Below are 20,572 nucleotides of genomic sequence, written 5' to 3' on the forward strand. Positions count from 1 at the left end.
ACAAGAGCTAACACGGAGCAAAAGCTATAAAGCTATCGTGTCTGCTCCTTAATCTGAATTCCGCAGCACAGGCGTGCACCTCATCAATTACGAGCATCCTTTTTAATCTGCCGGAGCGAAAACAGACATGACTACCAATCAATAGCTTGCGAAAGAAGTTTAAAGTGTGACGCAAGCAAACATGCGCTAACCAAATAAAGACCAGGTCAAGCAAGGGAGGTGGAGCGGGACGGTGGTGGGTGGGGGGAAGTATTTAACCTGAGATGCCAGTGCATAACCAATTCATTTAAAATTCATGACTTGGGGAGTGAACGGAGAAGAGTCAGCAGATCCTCCGTTTTTGCCTGAGTCTGCGAAAAAACAGAAAAAAAAAAGGTTTGCAGTAGTGCGATGTCAGCACTAGATGGCAGTATCGCAGCACGGACGGCTCGCTTGTTCCAGAAGGTCAGTCAAAGAGATTGGGACGTGAGTGGTGTTTGCTTGCCCTTTCCTCATTGCCACATCACATCATGAAGTTAATGACGCAGTGAAGTGTGCTGAGATTTAAAAGTCACTCAAATATACAGATGCTTTTACAGACTGCGTAATGAAGCGGCCGAGAAATCGGCACGAGACGAGGCGAGGCGTGGTCTGACTTATAAAAGTTTTTATCTTGCTGCGAGTTTGTCCTTCTCTTTGAGGCTCTATGCTGGAAATGACAGCTACCTGTCAATGCGCTGAGTGAGTCGATCCTCTGTACGGACTTATATAAGGTCATACGCACAGCGGGCTCGGGGAGCGTTGTCAGAACTACTCAGGAGTGATCTTCAGTTTGTCAGGCTTTTGGCAACTTGCCGTCTCCAATTTGGGAGATGTGATGGACTGGTGGGGAAAAAAAAAAACCCTCACATCTATATCCTGACGTCTGATTTACAAGCTTAATATCCATTCCAGCTGAATGGATGGCTTTAATTGGGTTATAATTGCAATCTTAGTGATGCAGTGCGTTATTTTTTCCATTTTAATGACGACAGGAGGAATAAGAACGGGCTGAACGTGGGGATATTTACATCCTCGAAGATCTCATAAATACTCACACATGGGCTTGAGCTGGCTGATGAGCTCCTCCTTGGTCCATTTGGCCCACTCCTTCTTGTCTGTGTTGATGGAGCACAGGATTGGACCGCATGGCTTCCCACAATCCTCTATGGCTGGAACGTTAAGGTAGTGGACCAGAACGATGTCTGGGTTCTGGGGTGGAGAGAGAGAGAGAGAGAGATGTGAACATGAGTGAAAAGAGTAAGAGAGAGAGAGAGAGAGAGAGAGAGAATGGTTCTCTGATGAGATGAAAGACTAACATAACGAGAAGGGAAGAGGCGGAGGAGGAGGCAGTCAAAGAAGACAAAAGTAAATGGAAATTGAAAAGGAAAGATGACAACGATAGGTCAAGGTTGTTACTTAATAGAGAGTGTAAAAATAATCGCATCGGTCGATCGAAGTGGTTCGAAGACTTGAATAAAGCAAGGTGTCTTTGTAGAAAAGCTGTTCGGAGTTTATCTGACACAAAGTGCGCTTTGGCGGGAAGCGAAATTAACCCGCTCGATGACATCTCTGCAAACATGTACGCCGTTCCTGGTAAAGAGTCCGGAATGAGCTTTGGGAAGAAAAAAAGCGTTAAGTGCTGCGAGTTGTTTTGAGATTGGAAGCAGGAGGTGGGAGAGATGCTAATTGGCAAAGCGTGCACAATCTCTCGCACACACCTTGCTTGCTCTCCCAGGAACTGATGCCCTCAATTAACTTCAAAGTATTTACAAACTCTGAACTGCCACAATTCATACGAGGGCAGAATTACGGCAATAAATTACCTAAATTGACAGCGTATGAGTAATAGGTATTGCTTAGAGCACATTAAGCCGGCCTGGGGCTACATCGACCGTGCGGAGGGGGAAATGAAAAGCTTTGGGGACCGTAGCAATCTGGCTACAATCCCTTTCAAATAAGGAATCAAACTAGCTCTCTCTCTCTCTCTCTCTCTCACACACATGCAAGAAGACTCGAAGGAAATGTGCCTGTCGACTCCTGTTGACGCGAGATACACCTGACAGTCGCGAATGTATCGAAGCAAGAGCAGGAAGTGTCACAGGAAACCAGATAAGACTCGTCATTCACGGTTAGATTTGTAGAGCGGGTTGAGTATTGTCTCGATCTTTGGTAATGATCAACGTAAAACTTATCACTTACACTAGAGCAGCTACAGAATAAACAGTCGTTCCTTTTTTTTTTTTTTACAGCAGCCTACGGAAAGTTTACAACTAAACCTTAGGCTTTTACACAGTGTTCACACTGGAGACTCCTTCCATTAATATCTCAACTTGACCTTCAGAAATGATTTGACTTTTTGTTTTTAATGTGGAGCATCCGCTTTACAAGAAAAATTTCTGTGTATTATTTTATGCATTATAACCAGCGTAGTAAAACAAACCTGCGCTATTCTCTACATACATACAGGACACGTCGGAGATGTAAAACTTTCGCACTAGCGAGTGACTGGGACAATTTGTAAACAAAAATGGCCGCCAGGTTTGCGTCGTTAAATACAGAAGATTTTGAGAGAATTTTGGCTGCCAGCTCGCTCCGTTGTGTGTAGCTGTCGATGTTGATTTTAAAAGTAAGTCAGTAAATTACACAGGGAAATGAATACTTAAGTCTGAGTGAAAAATCCTGTAGCGAGCGTGCAGCGTGGAAGAAGAGTCTGGAGACAGAAATCTTAGTTTCTCAGTCGTTAGTCTGTAGCTCTCGATAGCGCTGGCTTGACTGCTTTATTAGCATTCGCTAACACTACTGATGAACGCTACACCGGCTGGAAGGCGACTTCACTGCTGCACTGACGGTGCTGACTCACGGTTAAGCTCACATTGGCCTTCAAGAATACTGATATGAAAAGTGTGTGTATAAATAATAATAATAATAATAATAATAATAATATTGGCTGGCTTTTTTCGTGGTCTATCAGATATATTCCATTCAGCTACTCATCTTCGACTCGTTCAATATCATGCTAGCTGAATGGAATATATCTGATAGACCATGAAAAAAAGCCAGCCGATATTATATAAATATTCTATCTATATTCACTGGATATGAGCAATCATGCGCTCTGATTGGCTACTCTACTACTAGGCTATCTCTCATATACCATGAGTAGAGAAAAACAAAATGGCGGTGCGTGTTGCTGAACCAACCGAGGACAAAATAAAAACTCTACTTGAAAACAAAACCCCCAAAATACAAAAAAAAAAAAAAAGCAACAAAATATGGAATAAAAGTATTTGATGGTAAGAATGTATCTTTTTTTCAAGGATTATTATTATTATTATCATCGCATTTTTCACTTTCATTTTCCTGTCATTTCGCCGGTTTGTTTACATCCTAAGCGAAAATGATTTTGTCGGACGTTTTGTATAAAGTCTTTATTGATCGAATTTGCAAAAAATAAAAATAAAAATGCTCCGTTTCTGAAAATCCAGTGAATGTGGATAGAATAAAACAGTTATTCCACTCAATCTTGGTGCTACGCACTTCGTCGGCTATCGGCTCACGTACGACTCGACTTCGTGGAGTAACTGTGAAATATAACTGCTGTTGGAAAAGGGAAAATGAATGAACACCTTGTGGCCAATCAGAATCCAGAATTCAGGAAAGTTGTGTCAGGTTAAAAATAAACGAAATGGTTTCCCTTGAGAGGTTTTGAGAACGTACACTCACGCTAGCGTATATAATTATCACCTAGCTGCAATGACAAATTCATACATACGCTTATGAGGAGGTAAACATCTCTCAAACCCCTCCATCGCTTCATGTGTCTCCGACACTCCACTCCACTCCACTCCACTCCACTCACTGCACACTTTCCTCAGATCTCACACAACGAGAGGCGTGTACGGAAAGTTCTCCGCCGTTTAACAACCTCCGACAGTCTCTACGGGAGGAAAGTTCTCCTCCAAGTTTCCGTGAAAGACTCGCGAATCAACTTTTCCTCTCGTCCCTCCTGCCTGACGCCCGTATTAGCATTTTAATTTCGCAGTGCCAGGTGCTAGATTGGAGAGGGTAGGGAGATGAATATTTCAAGATGTTCACACAATACCTGCAGTGGATCTGAGAAAAGATTTCATCTCCATCTCAAACAATAACCAAATTGGATTGTGTTCTCTTCCTCTCTCGCTCTCTCTGTGCAGGATAAACACACACACTTTATTCTATTTACCGAGTTAAGTGTTTGACAAGGAACAGAACCGGGACGTAAAGCATCTGTAATATGCGTCTGTGCATATTAATCATTTTTTTTATCCACTGTGCCTGTCTTACAGGTAACAAACGAGCGTGTAGGTGATAGGCGTGAACCGGACGTGATCATGCGTCCATGTGTAAAGTGTATGAATCCGCAGTCGAGCTGTGTGTCAGGATGCGGATATAAACGGCGCGTTAGATTGTGCATCGTGTTGGTATTGAGTTTTGACCTTGAGCCTTTTTTTTCCCTTTCAGACGGCACGGCGCGAGGAAAGGTACGTGCGGGAAGACGGATTTGCAGATTTGGAAACGCGAATGTGTGCTGTTCTCCATGACGAAGGTGAAATCAATGGAGGTATAAATTTCATTAATGCTACGGGCTTATTGCTCGACTGTGAGGACTCTCTTTGCTTTATTTCACATCAATATGAAGCTATGCGGCTTTATTCTACTGATTTATTTATATCACTGCACGCACGCGCACACATACACACACACACACACACACACACACACACTATAGACCAAGACTACCTGCTAGCAACATATTGAGCTTTGTTACAGAAATGAGCTGCTTTACCGTATTTTAGAACAGTGCGAACATTTACACGTACACACTGTCTCGCTCAATGGTCTCACAGCTGAAACGCAAATCTGCATTTTCTCCTTCCAAACATGACGTGTGCTGGAAAAAATTATTCTAGATTTTCTAGATCTATATACAGCAAGAGTTGCATCATCAGGCTTGCTTCGGTGAGTTTTTCTTTCAGTGAAATAAGAAATGGGCGGCAGGGTGTGTAGTGGTTAGTGCTGTCGCCTCACAGCAAGAAGGTCCGGGTTCGAGCCCCGTGGCCGGCGAGGGCCTTTCTGTGTGGAGTTTGCATGTTCTCCCCGTGTCCGCGTGGGTTTCCTCCGGGTGCTCCGGTTTCCCCCACAGTCCAAAGACATGCAGGTTAGGTTAACTGGTGACTCTAAATTGAGTGTAGGTGTGAATGTGAGTGTGAATGGTTGTCTGTGTCTATGTGTCAGCCCTGTGATGACCTGGCGACTTGTCCAGGGTGTACCCCGCCTTTCGCCCGTAGTCAGCTGGGATAGGCTCCAGCTCGCCTGCGACCCTGTAGAACAGGATAAAGCGGCTACAGATAATGAGACGAGATGAAATAAGAAACAATTTATTTATTTTTTGGTAAAACAAAACATAGCAGTTTCATCTCAGGGCCAGATGTATGGTACATACTTCAGAAAGCATACACACACACACACACACACACACAGAAACTGAAAGTAGAAATTATCTTGCGTACACTCTTATTGCACTATTTTGGAAAATTTGTACTTCACCTCAAGTTATTACTAAGAATAAATGAATCCTTGTACGCTGACTCAAGTAAAATCCCATGAAACAAAAAACACTTTTACGTTCCGACCTTCGAAGTAACTGGTTACAGTCTCAGACGTCTCGTTCTTCCGCGTACAAACAAAAAAGCAGCCTTTCTAAAAAGCAGTCGGCTTGCCTGCGACCCTGTAGAAGGATAAAGCGGCTAGAGATTATGAGATGAGATGAGAAGCTAGCTAAATTAGCTAGCTAGTTAAATTTTATAAATTACTTTGGTATGCTATCTAGCTAGCTAAGCGTTTGTCTTTTGTTGCTAACATGCCTTAAACTGCCTTAAACATTTGCTAACCTTATAGGCCCTGGTCACACTACAGCTCACGATGGGTTTGTGAATACTTGGCGATGAAAAATTGGTTGCATTGTCACCAATCATACGATGCATAGCGAATGTGCTGTTGTTTTTTTGGTGCGTCTCCGCCTTGTGAGTGGCCAAAAACGCGGTGAAAAATTTCAGTGCATGCATTGAAATTTGGTGGCGATGTTTGTTTTTGTCAGCAAACTAAGCAGCGAATCATCACAGCTGGGTTTGGGAACACTTCCCGAAGCCTGGGGAACCTTCGTTGACCTTCCTGAAGTGTATTTGTCTTTAATCCATGTTCCGGATACTCGCGGAAGCCTTGGCGACACAGCAGCGAGGCGTAGCCTAGCCTTCACAGAGACTTAAAAAGTGCATTTACATTTGGGGATCCTTTGGAGCGCGTTGTGTGCGTGTGCTTGGGACCCAGCCATTATGGGAAACACTTGATACTGACTGTAGCGCAATCAGCACCTGCATATAAGGACACTATTCTTACAGAGACTTTGCGAAGTATTCTGTCAGGTATGCGGTGGGAGATGGATCTAAGTGCAGGAAGAGAGTTTATTACTGTAGCAGGCGTGATATTTACAAAAACAAAACACAAACGAAACAAAGCAGAGTCATAAACATGGCTAGAAACAAACGTGACTATGACGATGATGATGATGATGATACTTTGCAAAGCCTCTGTGTCCTTATATGCATGTGCTGATTGTGCTCAAATCAGCATCAGGTGTTTCCCATAACGACTGGGTCCTGTGAGTGGGCGTGGCCACTCAAGTGTACGAAGGCGTGACAGTCAAGTGTTCGCCTGCTGTGTGACCATAACTTTTAGCTCTCCTGTACATCGCCATGCATCGCCACCTAAAACCCTCATTTTCATCGATAACCATCGCAAAGCATCGCGAGCTGTAGCGTGACCGTAGCTTTAGCTTTAATACTCGAGGATGTTTCAATGTCAACTTTTTTGAATTTCAACTACAATTTTGACCCAGGGGCGGCACGGTGGTGTAGTGGTTAGCGCTGTCGCCTCACAGCAAGAAGGTCCGGGTTCGAGCCCCGGGGCCGGCGAGGGCCTTTCTGTGCGGAGTTTGCATGTTCTCCCTGTGTCCACGTGGGTTTCCTCCGGGTGCTCCGGTTTCCCCCACAGTCCAAAGACATGCAGGTTAGGTTAACTGGTGACTCTAAATTGAGCGTAGGTGTGAATGTGAGTGTGAATGGTTGTCTGTGTCTGTGTGTCAGCCCTGTGATGACCTGGCGACTTGTCCAGGGTGTACCCCGCCTTTCACCTGTAGTCAGCTGGGATAGGCTCCAGCTCGCCTGCGACCCTGTAGAACAGGATAAAACGGCTACAGATAATGAGATAAGATGAGATTTTGACCCATACTTTTACTGGAATGTATTTGCTTGGTGCTTTTCCACCTCTGATTAAAATAAAGCGAATGTAAGATCATTAAACCTGCTTGCATTTCAAATTTTACATTTTCTGTTTGCTTCTAGAAATATACTTAAAATTAATGGTAAATTTATCTATTAACAGAAAAAGACTATTTCAAGCCTGATGAAATGAGTAAAAATGTTGAAAAATATGTTTAATAATCTTATATTTGGTTAATAATAACTCACCTACGGCTCGGGCCGTACTGTCAAGACCTCGGTCTGATATTTTCCCGTAAAGACCGAGCAAGCGAGGTTAAGAAGGAGTTTATTATACGTCTTTTTTATTTCTAAGATTAAAACAGACGCTCATGATGATGAGGCGTGACGCTGCTTTCAGTCACGTCATATTTATAACGTAGTTGAGTCGTGCGTGCAGAATAAACGGCTAGCGGTTTCAAAACTGAATTTCTGTTAGTGGTTAGCGGTTTCTGAATGCTCTTCGCTGCTCATTTCTTGATGAAGAAAGCAAGAAGAAAGCACAACTTTTATTCATCACACACTTGTGAAATTTACTCTCTGCATTTAACCCATCTGAAACAGTGAACACACACATGCACACACACGTGAGCAATGAGCACACACACACACACACACACACACACACACACACACACACACCCAGAGCAGTGGGCAGCCATGCTAACAGCGCCCGGGGAGCAGTTGGGAGTTCGGTGCCTCGCTCAAGGGCACCTCAGCCCAAGGCCGTCCCATATTAACCTAACCACATGTCTTTGGACTGTGGGGGAAACCGGAGCACCCGGAGGAAACCCATGCAGACACGGGGAGAACATGCAAACTCCGCACAGAAAGGCCCTCGCCGGCCACGGGGCTCGAACCCGGACCTTCTTGCTGTGAGGCAACAGCGCTAACCACTACACCTCGGTAACTCTTGTTTGTCTTTTGGCCATTTTTGATTTCCAATTAAATCTTTTTTATTTTGTCATTTTATTTTTGCTTATTTTTTGCAACACTGAAAGCCAGCGCCTTGGAAAGAAAGTCTGCAATCGTGTACAGGCATTATGGGAAAATACTGCCCGCCTAGGAACCAATCAGAGCGCACGATTTTATTGGAAGTAGCTCGTGCCATCTCATCTCACTATCTCTAGCCGCTTTATCCTTCTACAGGGTCGCAGGCAAGCTGGATCCTATCCCAGCTGACTACGGGCGAAAGGCGGGGTACACCCTGGACAAGTCGCCAGGTCATCACAGGGCTGACACATAGACACAGACAACCATTCACACTCACATTCACACCTACGCTCAATTTAGAGTCACCAGTTAACCTAACCTGCATGTCTTTGGACTGTGGGGGGAAACCGGAGCACCCGGAGGAAACCCACGCGGACACGGGGAGAACATGCAAACTCCGCACAGAAAGGCCCTCGCCGGCCACGGGGCTCGAACCCGGACCTTCTTGCTGTGAGGCGACAGCGCTAACCACTACACCACCGTGCCGCCCAGCTCGTGCCATATAATAAGAAATATGAGATAAACTTGATTATATTCAGGATATTTTCTTGATATGTGACTATGACTCTTGAACAGTAATGCATATTATTTATTAAATTCTGTAAAATGCCGTGCTCAGGGTTAGTTTAAGTTACACTAATACAGTATACTACAGTACAATAGTGATGGAGGTGGAATTTAAAAGAGTTTAAAATTTTGTAATAACTATTCATAGATGGTCCATTTCTATATTTGATATCAACATTATTAAAAAGTATTTAATCCCTATTTTCTCAGGCTGTATCTTATATCCACTAAAGCCGCCAAGCCTCAATAAAAACACATTTATTGCAAAACTGGGCTTAAATTTCCTGAATCATCACATGTTGAAGAGCTACGACACCAGGCAGTGTGTGTGTGCTCTTCATACCAGCCTTACCACACTCTGTGCGCTGATGTGTGTGCGCGCGCGCTTTGGTTTAATGCTGATGTACATATGATTTCGCTAAAGATTTAACCTCAGTCTGAGTCGGTGCTGTGTATTAATGTCTATTAAATACAATAAATAAACATAATTCTGAACAATCTTGCCGTCTCTGTATTTTTTCCCACGGTAGGAGAGCTGCTGTTGCTCACGGCATGCTGTTGGTGCTGCTGTAGCTTGGCAACAGGTCTCTGTAATCACCCACGCACGCACACACACACACACACACACACACACACACACACACACACACATATGCTTTCCAATACACAACAACTAAAAAATGGAAAAAAAATGCATTTTATCTCGCCAAAGGCAATAAATTAACTGGAGAGGAAAAACCTCACTTTCTCTCTCTACGTTTGTGTACTTTTGGTTTACTGGTTTGTGGAAAGGAGGACGTCATGCATCAAGTGTGTGTGTGTGTGTGTGTGCTGACTGTCAACTTGCCAGCTCTTCTGTACCTGCACTACATCCAACACTGCAGCTAATGCTCTCTCTCTCTCCCAGGTGCTCGCTCTCTCTCTCTCTCTCTCTCTCTCTCTCTCCCAGGCTCTCTCTCTCTCTCCCCCAGACTCTTTCTCTCTCTCTCTCTCCCAGGCTCTCTCTCTCTCTCCCCCAGACTCTTTCTCTCTCTCTCTCTCCCAGACTCTCTCTCTCCCAGACTCTCTCTCTCTCCCCCAGACTCTTTCTCTCTTTCTCTCTCCCAGACTCTCTCTCTCTCTCTCCCAGACTCTCTCTCTCTCTCCCAGACTCTCTCTCTCTCTCTCTCTCTCTCTCATCTCTCTCTCTCTCTCTCCCAGACTCTCTCTCTCTCTCCCCAGACTCTTTCTCTCTCTCTCTCTCTCTCTCTCTCTCCCAGGCTCTCTCTCTCTCTCTCTCTCTCTCCCCAGACTCTCTCTCTCTCCCAGACTCTCTCTCTCTCCTCCAGACTATCTCTCTCTCCTCCAGACTATCTCTCTCTCCTCCAGACTATCTCTCTCTCCCCAGACTCTCTCTCCCAGACTATCTCTCTCTCCTCCAGACTATCTCTCTCTCCCCAGACTCTCTCTCCCCCAGACTCTCTCTCCCCCCAGATTCTTTCTCTCTCTCTCTCCCCCAGACTCTCTCTCTCTCCCCCAGACTCTCTCTCTCTCTCTCCCCCCAGACTCTCTCTCTCTCTCCCCCAGACTCTTTCTCTCTCTCTCTCTCTCTCTCTCTCCCAGGCTCTCTCTCTCTCTCTCTCTCTCTCTCTCTCTCTCCCAGACTCTCTCTCTCTCCCAGACTCTCTCTCTCTCCTCCAGACTATCTCTCTCTCCTCCAGACTATCTCTCTCTCCTCCAGACTATCTCTCTCTCCCCAGACTCTCTCTCCTCCAGACTATCTCTCTCTCCTCCAGACTATCTCTCTCTCCCCAGACTCTCTCTCCCCCAGACTCTCTCTCCCCCAGATTCTTTCTCTCTCTCTCTCTCCCCAGACTCTCTCTCTCTCCCCCAGACTCTCTCTCTCTCTCTCCCCCCAGACTCTCTCTCTCTCTCCCCCAGACTCTTTCTCTCTCTCTCTCTCCCAGACTCTCTCTCTCCCAGACTCTCTCTCTCTCTCCCAGACTCTCTCTCTCTCTCCCAGACTCTCTCTCTCTCTCTCTCTCTCTCTCTCTCTCTCCCAGACTCTCTCTCTCTCTCTCCCCCAGACTCTTTCTCTCTCTCTCTCTCCCAGACTCTCTCTCTCTCTCCCAGGCTCTCTCTCTCTCTCTCTCTCTCTCTCTCTCTCTCTCCCAGACTCTCTCTCTCTCCCAGACTCTCTCTCTCTCCTCCAGACTATCTCTCTCCTCCAGACTATCTCTCTCTCCCCAGACTCTCTCTCCCCCAGACTCTCTCTCCCCCAGATTCTTTCTCTCTCTCTCTCCCCAGACTCTCTCTCTCTCCCCCAGACTCTCTCTCTCCCCAGACTCTCTCTCTCTCCCCCAGACTCTCTCTCTCTCTCTCTCCCCCCAGACTCTCTCTCTCTCTCCCCCAGACTCTCTCTCTCTCCAGACTCTTTCTCTCTCTCCCCAGACTCTCTCTCTCCCCCAGACTCTCTCTCTCCCCCAGACACACTCTCTCTCTCTCTCTCCCCTAGACTCTCTCCCCTAGACTCTCTCCCCTAGACTCTCTCTCTTCCCCCAGACTCTCTCTCTCTCCCCAGACTCTCTCTCTTCCCCCCAGACTCTCTCTCTCTCTCTCCCCCAGACTCTCTCTCTCTCCCCCACACTCTCTCTCTCTCCCCCAGACTCTCTCTCTCTCTCCCCCAGACTCTCTCTCTCTCTCCCCCAGACTCTCTCTCTCTCCCCAGACTCTCTCTCTCCCCCAGACTCTCTCTCTCCCCAGACTCTCTCTCTCTCCCCAGACTCTCTCTCTCTCCCCAGACTCTCTCTCTCTCCCCCAGACTCTCTCTCTCTCTCCCCAGACTCTCTCTCTCTCCCCCAGACTCTCTCTCTCTCTCTCCCCCCAGACTCTCTCTCTCTCTCCCCCAGACTCTCTCTCTCTCCAGACTCTTTCTCTCTCTCCCCAGACTCTCTCTCTCCCCCAGACTCTCTCTCTCCCCCAGACACACTCTCTCTCTCTCTCTCCCCTAGACTCTCTCCCCTAGACTCTCTCCCCTAGACTCTCTCTCTTCCCCCAGACTCTCTCTCTCTCCCCAGACTCTCTCTCTTCCCCCCAGACTCTCTCTCTCTCTCTCCCCCAGACTCTCTCTCTCTCCCCCAGACTCTCTCTCTCTCTCCCCCAGACTCTCTCTCTCTCTCCCCCAGACTCTCTCTCTCCCCAGACTCTCTCTCTCCCCCAGACTCTCTCTCTCCCCCAGACTCTCTCTCTCTCCCCAGACTCTCTCTCTCTCCCCAGACTCTCTCTCTCTCCCCAGACTCTCTCTCTCCCCAGACTCTCTCTCTCTCCCCAGACTCTCTCTCTCTCCCCAGACTCTCTCTCTCCCCAGACTCTCTCTCTCTCCCCCAGACTCTCTCTCTCTCCCCCAGACTCTCTCTCTCTTTCTCTCTCTCTCTCCCCAGACTCTCTTTCTCTCTCCCTCAGTCTCTCTCTTTCTCGTTCTCAGAGTCTCTCTCTCTCTCACCCCATCTCTCTCTCTTGCTCCCTCTCTCTCCTTCACTCAGTCTCTCTCTCTTTCCCTCTCCTTCACTCAATCTATCTCTCTCTTTCTCTGCTTCAGATGCTCCCCCTCCCCCCCGTCACACACACACACACACACACACACACACACACACACACACACACACACACACAGGTATCTATGTTGGTATGATTATCGTAAAGTAGTAGGAACATTACCATAATCAAACACACAGGGTATGTAATATTGTATGTACTATTATATAAGTTGTATAAACATGGTGTGCTTCAGGTTGCAAGGATGATGCTGTGTGTGTTTTCTCGGTGTGTGTTTGTGATGAGCTGACAGCTCAGCTGTCACTAAAGTGAAACGAGTAACACGCTGCCAGGATACAGTGTGTTCGTGAGAATGTCAGGAACTTACATGCTCATGATGAAAGTAAAATCATCAGACCAAATCCAATCATCATTGTGTGTGTGTGTGTGTGTTGAGGTTCTTGTACATCACTCGGTGTCTGTTAGTTTCCCTCTGCACCTTCACTCGGTACAGACTGTACCCTCTGTGTAAAATGATCTCTGTGTCATGGCCGTCGCTGCAGAGCCTGTAGTTATAAAGTGTGTATGTGAAGAATAACACACAACTCACAGCGCGGAGACACGTAAATAATCCACGGCGGCGTGCTGTGCAGGTCTGGAGTGCGTTATTCCGCTTATACCACAGCAGTTTGCTGACGATAATAAAATACGTGCAGTTTATTAACGACACGCTGTGCAGTTTAACCTCCGCAATACGCACTGCTTCCTGCTGTCGCTTTAAAACCGTTTACGCAAAGCCTGGCGTTTTGATTGTGTCTCTGATGACGTCTTGTGATTGGATTTCATATCCCTTTTCCACTGGAGGAAGGGTTTCACGCACATTTATTACGTCAGTCATTTGTTTTCAGGCAGAAACACGAATCTTATCTCATGTAACCGTTTCAAACGTTTCGATCGTGTCGTCTGCTAATGAAAGATCTGTTAGTGGAATAATAGTGGAATATTAAGAAGAACTTTATCACACATACACTTAAGCACAGTGAAATTCCTCTAGGCATTAAACCCATCTGAAGCAGTGAACCCACACATGCAAGCAATGAGCACACACACACACACACACACACACCTATCCAGAGCGATGGGCAGCTATGCTATAGCGCCCAGGGAGCAGTAGGGGGTTAGGTTGCTCAAGGGCACTTTAACCCATGGCCATCCCATGTTAGCCTAACTGCAGACACGGGGAGAACATGCAAACTCCACACAGAAAGGCCCCCGTCAGCTGCCGGGCTTGAACCCAGAACCTTCTTGCTGTGAGGCGACAGTGCTAACCACGACACCACCATGCCGCCATATTTGTGTGGATGTAAATGTACTGAATGATGTACCGAGATGCACTGAGACTCTAACAGTGCTATCTGGTCATATGCGACCTGGTCCACCTCCAAAAGTGGTTTATGTGATCGGATCACAGTGTGTTTCTGTGTCTTACACCAGTATGTAGATCAGATCACCCAGGAGGTCGTTCTCTCACCAACTTCTCCCCCCTCTCTCTCTCTCTCTCTCTCTCTCTATATATATATATATATATATATATATATATATATATATATATACTTGGAGGAGAACGAGAATGACACGACTCTCCTTATTAAGCATTACATCATATCAAACTGCTTAGAAAACTTACATCCCAGTCTCACAGAAGAAAAAAAGTTTGCATCCAACCTACGTATCTACAGCACCTTCAATACACTGAATATCATCTCATCTCATTATCTCTAGCCGCTTTATCCTGTTCTACAGGGTCGCAGGCAAGCTGCAGCCTATCCCAGCTGACTACGGGTGAAAGGCGGGGTTCACCCTGGACAAGTCGCCAGGTCATCACAGGGCTGACACATAGACACAGACAACCATTCACACTCACATTCACACCTACGCTCAATTTAGAGTCACCAGTTAACCTAACCTGCATGTCTTTGGACTGTGGGGGAAACCGGAGCACCCGGAGGAAACCCACGCGGACACGGGGAGAACATGCAAACTCCGCACAGAAAGGCCCTCGCCGGCCACGGGGCTCGAACCCGGACCTTCTTGCTGTGAGGCGACAGCGCTAACCACTACACCACCGTGCCGCCCACACTGAATATCAGTCTTATTAAAATAGAGAAGTGGTAGAGGTGGGCGTGGTTAAAGTACCTCCTGACATACCGTACAGTGCATTTGAATGAATGTTCAATATGTTCATATACACCTTTGTGTGTGTGTGAGAGAGAGAGAGATTCTATCACGAGGTATTTTTGTCCTGAGATTCTATCGTGAGGTATTTTGAGCTCTTGCCCGTGTGTGTGTGTTGTGTTTGCAGGAGACCTCGGGGCTGTTTAATCGCTGCATGGCTGCACTTCATACAAAATGTATATCTATCCTTATGTGTGGGTGTGTTGATGTGTATCTGTGTGTGTGTGTGTGTGTGTGCAGTGCAATGCTCTAGGCTGTGTTTAATAGCTGGCCTGGCTGCAAAGTGTGTGTGATGATAGATAGCATTGTGTGACCATCATTAAGCAGGCCACTGCTTAGGGCACTGCATTAACACACACGCATCCACCCACACACACACACACACACACACACATATATATATATACATTTCAAGGGCAATTTCCCTCTCACACGCTGAGGGCTTTATGCGCGTGGACACCGAAATGTGCACGTGAAGATGCAAAGCATTAAAACCTTTCAATCAGGCCATCTTCACCTGCCTACCTGTATCATTAGAGAGCAGCGGGTCAGCCGGCAGATCGCACACGTGCGCGCGCACACACACACACACACACACGCACTCCCCGGCTGCGCCACCTTCTCCACGGACACATGAAACTTCGCAGACTCTGAGTGCTCGCCTAAAGCTCAGCTCCTGTCTGTATTCGCCTAATGAATATGATTATGAGGGGGTTTGGTGGAGCGTTCTCCCTCGGAGATGTCTGATGCTGGGCACTGGACTCGCGCTGGCTGTGGTGCCAGCCTGGTTTCTTCCGATAAAGTGGAGCACCAAGTCGATAAGATCCAGACATTTCACCTGCAATCTTCCATCAGCTGTCTTCAAAGCACATAATGGAATAAAAGAGCTGCATTCTCAGAAGCGCTTTCAGCACACAGACAGAGAGAGAGAGAGAGAGAGAGAGAGAGAGAGAGATTCAAAATCGAAATGCTCCGACAGTCCTGAGGGGGCGGTGTTGGTTAAAGGAAAAAAAAAATTATTAAAAAAAATAGTAAAACAAGAAGAAAAATCCAATGCATAAAATTTGATTCGTTGGTTTGTCAAGAGCGGATATTTGATGGCTGAGAATGTATGTGTCAGACTGAATCTGTATCACACACCTAGAAAAAAATGCGTGCGAGAAAACAGATGTCTTCGGGGGATTTTCTTTGAGAGGGAGAGAAAAAAATTGGACTAGTAATTCAGAAGCAAATATTATGACGACGTTTCGATATTCTCTCTCTCTCACACACACACAAAACACTCTGAGCTCCTGACAGACATCTGCCACGGGACCAGAGATCGCTCTTAAACAAATGGGGAGATGTGAGAGATTTGGAATCGGCTGGTTGCGGCCTTCTGTGTCGTAATAGGAAATTAATTGAGGACATCAGCGTGGCATTAATCATTAAAGCACTGATGCTGAGATGGCACTTTGCTGAGCACGGCTCACCGCTCGCATCGCTCACATTAAAAGTTTGCTCGACGCTCCATGGAGACGAGGGATGGGGAAAGAGCGAGGGAGGGCGGGGGAACGGGAGAGCGAGACACTGTGCGTATATGCGAGAAATTGAGTGCTTGTGTGTGAGAAAGACGTGAGCCGTGTGTGATGTACTGTGATGTGTGCGTTTCTCGTGCCTGTAATCAGTTATGGTGGAGAAAACGTGTCTCAGATGGCAGCTTGGGATATAAACTGCTCTGGCCTGAATTTTGGTTGTGAGGAAAAAAAAAAAAAAGAAGAGGTTTTTCAAGCAGGAAATGTGCTTTGAATCTTAATCAATGCACTGATTAGTCCAGATTTTCAAAACATGTCATTTTCCTTACACAGACACAGCACTGATATTCAGAATTGATATAATGTCGACAGTAAATATTTCAAGATTCAAAGGTTCTTTATTGTCAATTCACTATATATCCAGGACATATAGCAGAATAGAAATGCCGTTTCTCTCTCACCTTACTTGTAAAAAACAGATAAAGATTACACACACACACACACACAAAAAAAAAATAAAAAAAAAAAATATATATATATATATGGGGCAGCACGGTGGTGTAGTGGTTAGCGCTGTCGCCTCACAGCAAGAAGGTCCGGGTTCGAGCCCCGTGGCCGGCGAGGGCCTTTCTGTGTGGAGTTTGCATGTTCTCCCCGTGTCCGCGTGGGTTTCCTCCGGGTGCTCCGGTTTCCCCCACAGTCCAAAGACATGCAGGTTAGGTTAACTGGTGACTCTAAATTGAGCGTAGGTGTGAATGTGAGTGTGAATGGTTGTCTGTGTCTATGTGTCAGCCCTGTGATGACCTGGCGACTTGTCCAGGGTGTACCCCGCCTTTCGCCCGTAGTCAGCTGGGATAGGCTCCAGCTTGCCTGCGACCCTGTAGAACAGGATAAAGCGGCTACAGATAATGAGATGAGATAATATAGATAAAAATACACTCTAAAATCAAACAATGTACAAAATTTCATTCAAACCTGTAAAATACTTCAACAAGAGCGCTCTGAGAGCATGATATCCCTTGCTGGGAACTCGGCCATAACTCTGGTAAAATGAATTGAACGAAATTGCAATATGCGTATTACCGACATATAACAAAGAATCCTGTCAAGTTTCGTGAAATTCCTCCAAAAATTGTGAGAGGAGTAGATTTCAGAAGGTCAGTACCCTTCCTGGGACAGACGGATGGACGGATGGACATTACCACGACATAATCCCCCTTCGGGCCTTTCAGGCAGCGGGGGATAGAAACTGTGCTGTATATTGTACTGCACTGAACCCCAGTAGGCGGCCCATGGGAGCCAAATGTCTGCCTCACGCTGAACCACTGGCACTAATGCACCTGTCTTAACATGAGAAATAAAGTGCGTTATTTTGACCTCACCCCACACCCTACACTTGACCTTCATCCTACACCAGCATAAAGTGCATGCAGACGTAAAAAATGTAAATCAAGACATACTGCGCACACAAACCAGCTCAGCCGCCTGCCATCTAAGTGAAATACCGCAGGTAAGTCGGATGATAATAACGTTAACGTTCCTCAACGAAGAACGACATGACCTGCACGAAAAAGCGCAAAGTGGAGCAGGAAAACCGTCAGATCAACTCTGACTGGACTGTGCTGAGTTTCCCAAAAGCATCGTAGCACAAAGATCATCGTTAAATGGTCGAGCGAGCAGCACAATGAACGCTCTCTTTCCTAGTTAAGATGCTCTTAGCGTTAAAGTGCCATTCCACCATTGGATGTATTCTTTGGCATAAAATACAATATATTTTGACAACATATATAAACGGTATCACTAGACAGAGAAATCTTTTAGCTTCAAAATGATATATCAAACATAATTTTTTGACAACGACAAGTATATTAATTTTGCGACCAAAGTCACCTACCCTTTTAATTTCCGCGCGTGATGTCATCGGCAGGTTCCCCTTCTTGTGTACCATGTGACGTGGCACACATTATCAGCAATGGCAGATAGAATGCGATAAAAATAATACCAATAAATCTAGCTAATACCAATAAATCTAGCTAACTGAAAGATTAACTCAAAATTTTTCGCAATTTTTTTGGCCCCCATATACGAGGAGAAATGACTCTCTCACTTTGGGGGTTTCCTGGTCTAAAAATAGACCGACACGTGGTACACAAGAAGGGGAACCTGCCGATGACATCACGTTTCACTACCGCGCGGAAATTAAAAGGGTAGGTGACTTTGGTCGCAAAATTAATATACTTGTCGTTGTCAAAAAATTATGTTTGATATATCATTTTGAAGCTAAAAGATTTCTCTGTCTAGTCATGTTGTTATAAAATATATTGTATTTTATGCCAAAGAATACATCCAATGGTGGAATGGCACTTTAAGAGGCTTTTGGGAAACCCAATCCTGATCGGTTTTGTTTTATTTTACCGGACCACGCCAATGCTAAACCGACATGCGTGATATGCACGCAGACTGCAGCGCTCTGCAAAGCAGATAATCTAAAATGGCACTTCAACACTATGCATGCTGCCAGTTTCAATGCGATCTACCCTGCAAAACCGGATCAGCGCAAACAAAAAACAGCAAACATGATAACATCATACAAGCACTCCGCTTCTACTACGTGCAGATCAACATCGACACGAGAGAGCGCACCAGCAGCATCAGGCGTGTTTCATGGAACCGAGCTAAAGCTACGAAGCCATTCACTGATGCTGAGGTGATTAAAAAGTGCACAATTGATATGGTTGGAGAAGTTTTAAGTCATGATCAGAAAAACAAGAAAACGGTTGTGGAGCTGTTAAATATATAATATAATATAATATAATATCATCTCTAGCCGCTTTATCCTTCTACAGGGTCGCAGGCGAGCTGGATCCTATCCCAGCTGACTACGGGTGAAAGGCGGGGTACACCCTGGACAAGTCGCCAGGTCATCACAGGGCTGACACATAGACACAGACAACCATTCACACTCACATTCACACCTACGCTCAATTTAGAGTCACCAGTTAACCTAACCTGCATGTCTTTGGACTGTGGGGGAAACCGGAGCACCCGGAGGAAACCCACGCGGACACAGGGAGAACATGCAAACTCCGCACAGAAAGGCCCTCGCCGGCCACGGGGCTCGAACCCAGGACCTTCTCGCTGTGAGGCGACAACGCTAACCACTACACCACGGTGCCGCCCATAATATAATATAATATAATAGCAGCAGCAACATCATCTACACATATATCAACTTTTACTGGCACAATAAAAAAAAAAAAAAATCCCGGACATTCTGGCCCTTGGCTTGGCACACTTCACATACTTTGTCCTTTGGGGAAAACTAATAGGGGAACCCTGTTGTACTGTATATGACTGTACTGTAATAACTGTAAAACATAACAGTTCATAATGATGAGGTATTACGATTACGATTCCCTGGCAGTGACGAAATATTAGATACGTTCCTGATGAAAAACATCACATTATTTAAATCCCATGGCTTTGTTTTATTAGTTCTGGTTGGAAATATTTCCTCAAGAATATTTTATGGTAATTTCAAACTTAATTACAAAATAAAAAAAAAAAAATTATTTTGTGAATGATGGCTTTTGGCGCTCCTGCCATACCTTCACAGCCCTCCAGGGGGCTGCAGCTCACGCTTTAAAAGAAATGCTGCTTTACTGTAAAACGAGCGTCTTAAAGCGTTTTGCTGAATCGTTTATGTTTCAATTTCTCATTTTATTATCAGAGGATTTGATTTAAAACGTATATTAAATAAAGAAATAAATTAGCATTGAATAAGTGGTAAAGTGACGCAATGCTAGATAACAACAACCTACATTAGCTTTAGCTAATGTCTGCTAGCTAGCTAGCTAGCCTGATATTTAAAGTAGCATCCATAAACTAAACCCCCGAGTGCGACACACCACTCTGACACAAATATTTCTGAAATTCAGACATAAATCAGGGATACTATAATGACTTTTAAGTGCAGAGACAGAATTTGTTTCCTAAAATGTCATGTTGTGCTGTTGGATTTTAAAACTGCATTTTTTTTAAACCTCATACTATTGAATCAGACGACAGAAGACGGTTGTGGTTACGGCAATGAGGAGAGATAATTGGCTGTTTCATCTCACTTAAGTAGCTACCCATCAAATCTGTCTCGCTAGCTAAGAATTTAACAGGCTCAAGTTGCTAGTTAGCAAACATGCCTATTTAATTTGTGCTAGCAACGGTCACGCAAATTGTAACTCTCGCTCAGGATCTTTCTTCTATTCTCCTAATGTTTTTTAGGATGCTATTTCTCCCTCAACCAATCATCACCAAATTTCACATGAAGAAGAATACCTCTGGGCTGAATTACATTGCTATGACTTTTGGTGCTGATCT

General features: G+C 45.4%; 1 protein-coding gene across 1 annotated transcript in view; it reads right to left on the reverse strand.

Annotated features, from left to right (window-relative positions):
• Positions 1 to 20,572, reverse strand: part of LOC132874328 (calmodulin-binding transcription activator 1-like) — a 499,951-nt gene that overhangs the window by 48,570 nt on the left and 430,809 nt on the right. Inside the window, exon 7 of the mRNA XM_060910417.1 lies at positions 1,077 to 1,230. Within this exon, the coding sequence (XP_060766400.1) occupies positions 1,077 to 1,230 (154 nt within the window). The remainder of the gene's footprint in view (positions 1 to 1,076; positions 1,231 to 20,572) is intronic.

Source organism: Neoarius graeffei, chromosome 26, assembly GCF_027579695.1.
Source record: "Neoarius graeffei isolate fNeoGra1 chromosome 26, fNeoGra1.pri, whole genome shotgun sequence".
NCBI lineage: Eukaryota > Metazoa > Chordata > Actinopteri > Siluriformes > Ariidae > Neoarius > Neoarius graeffei.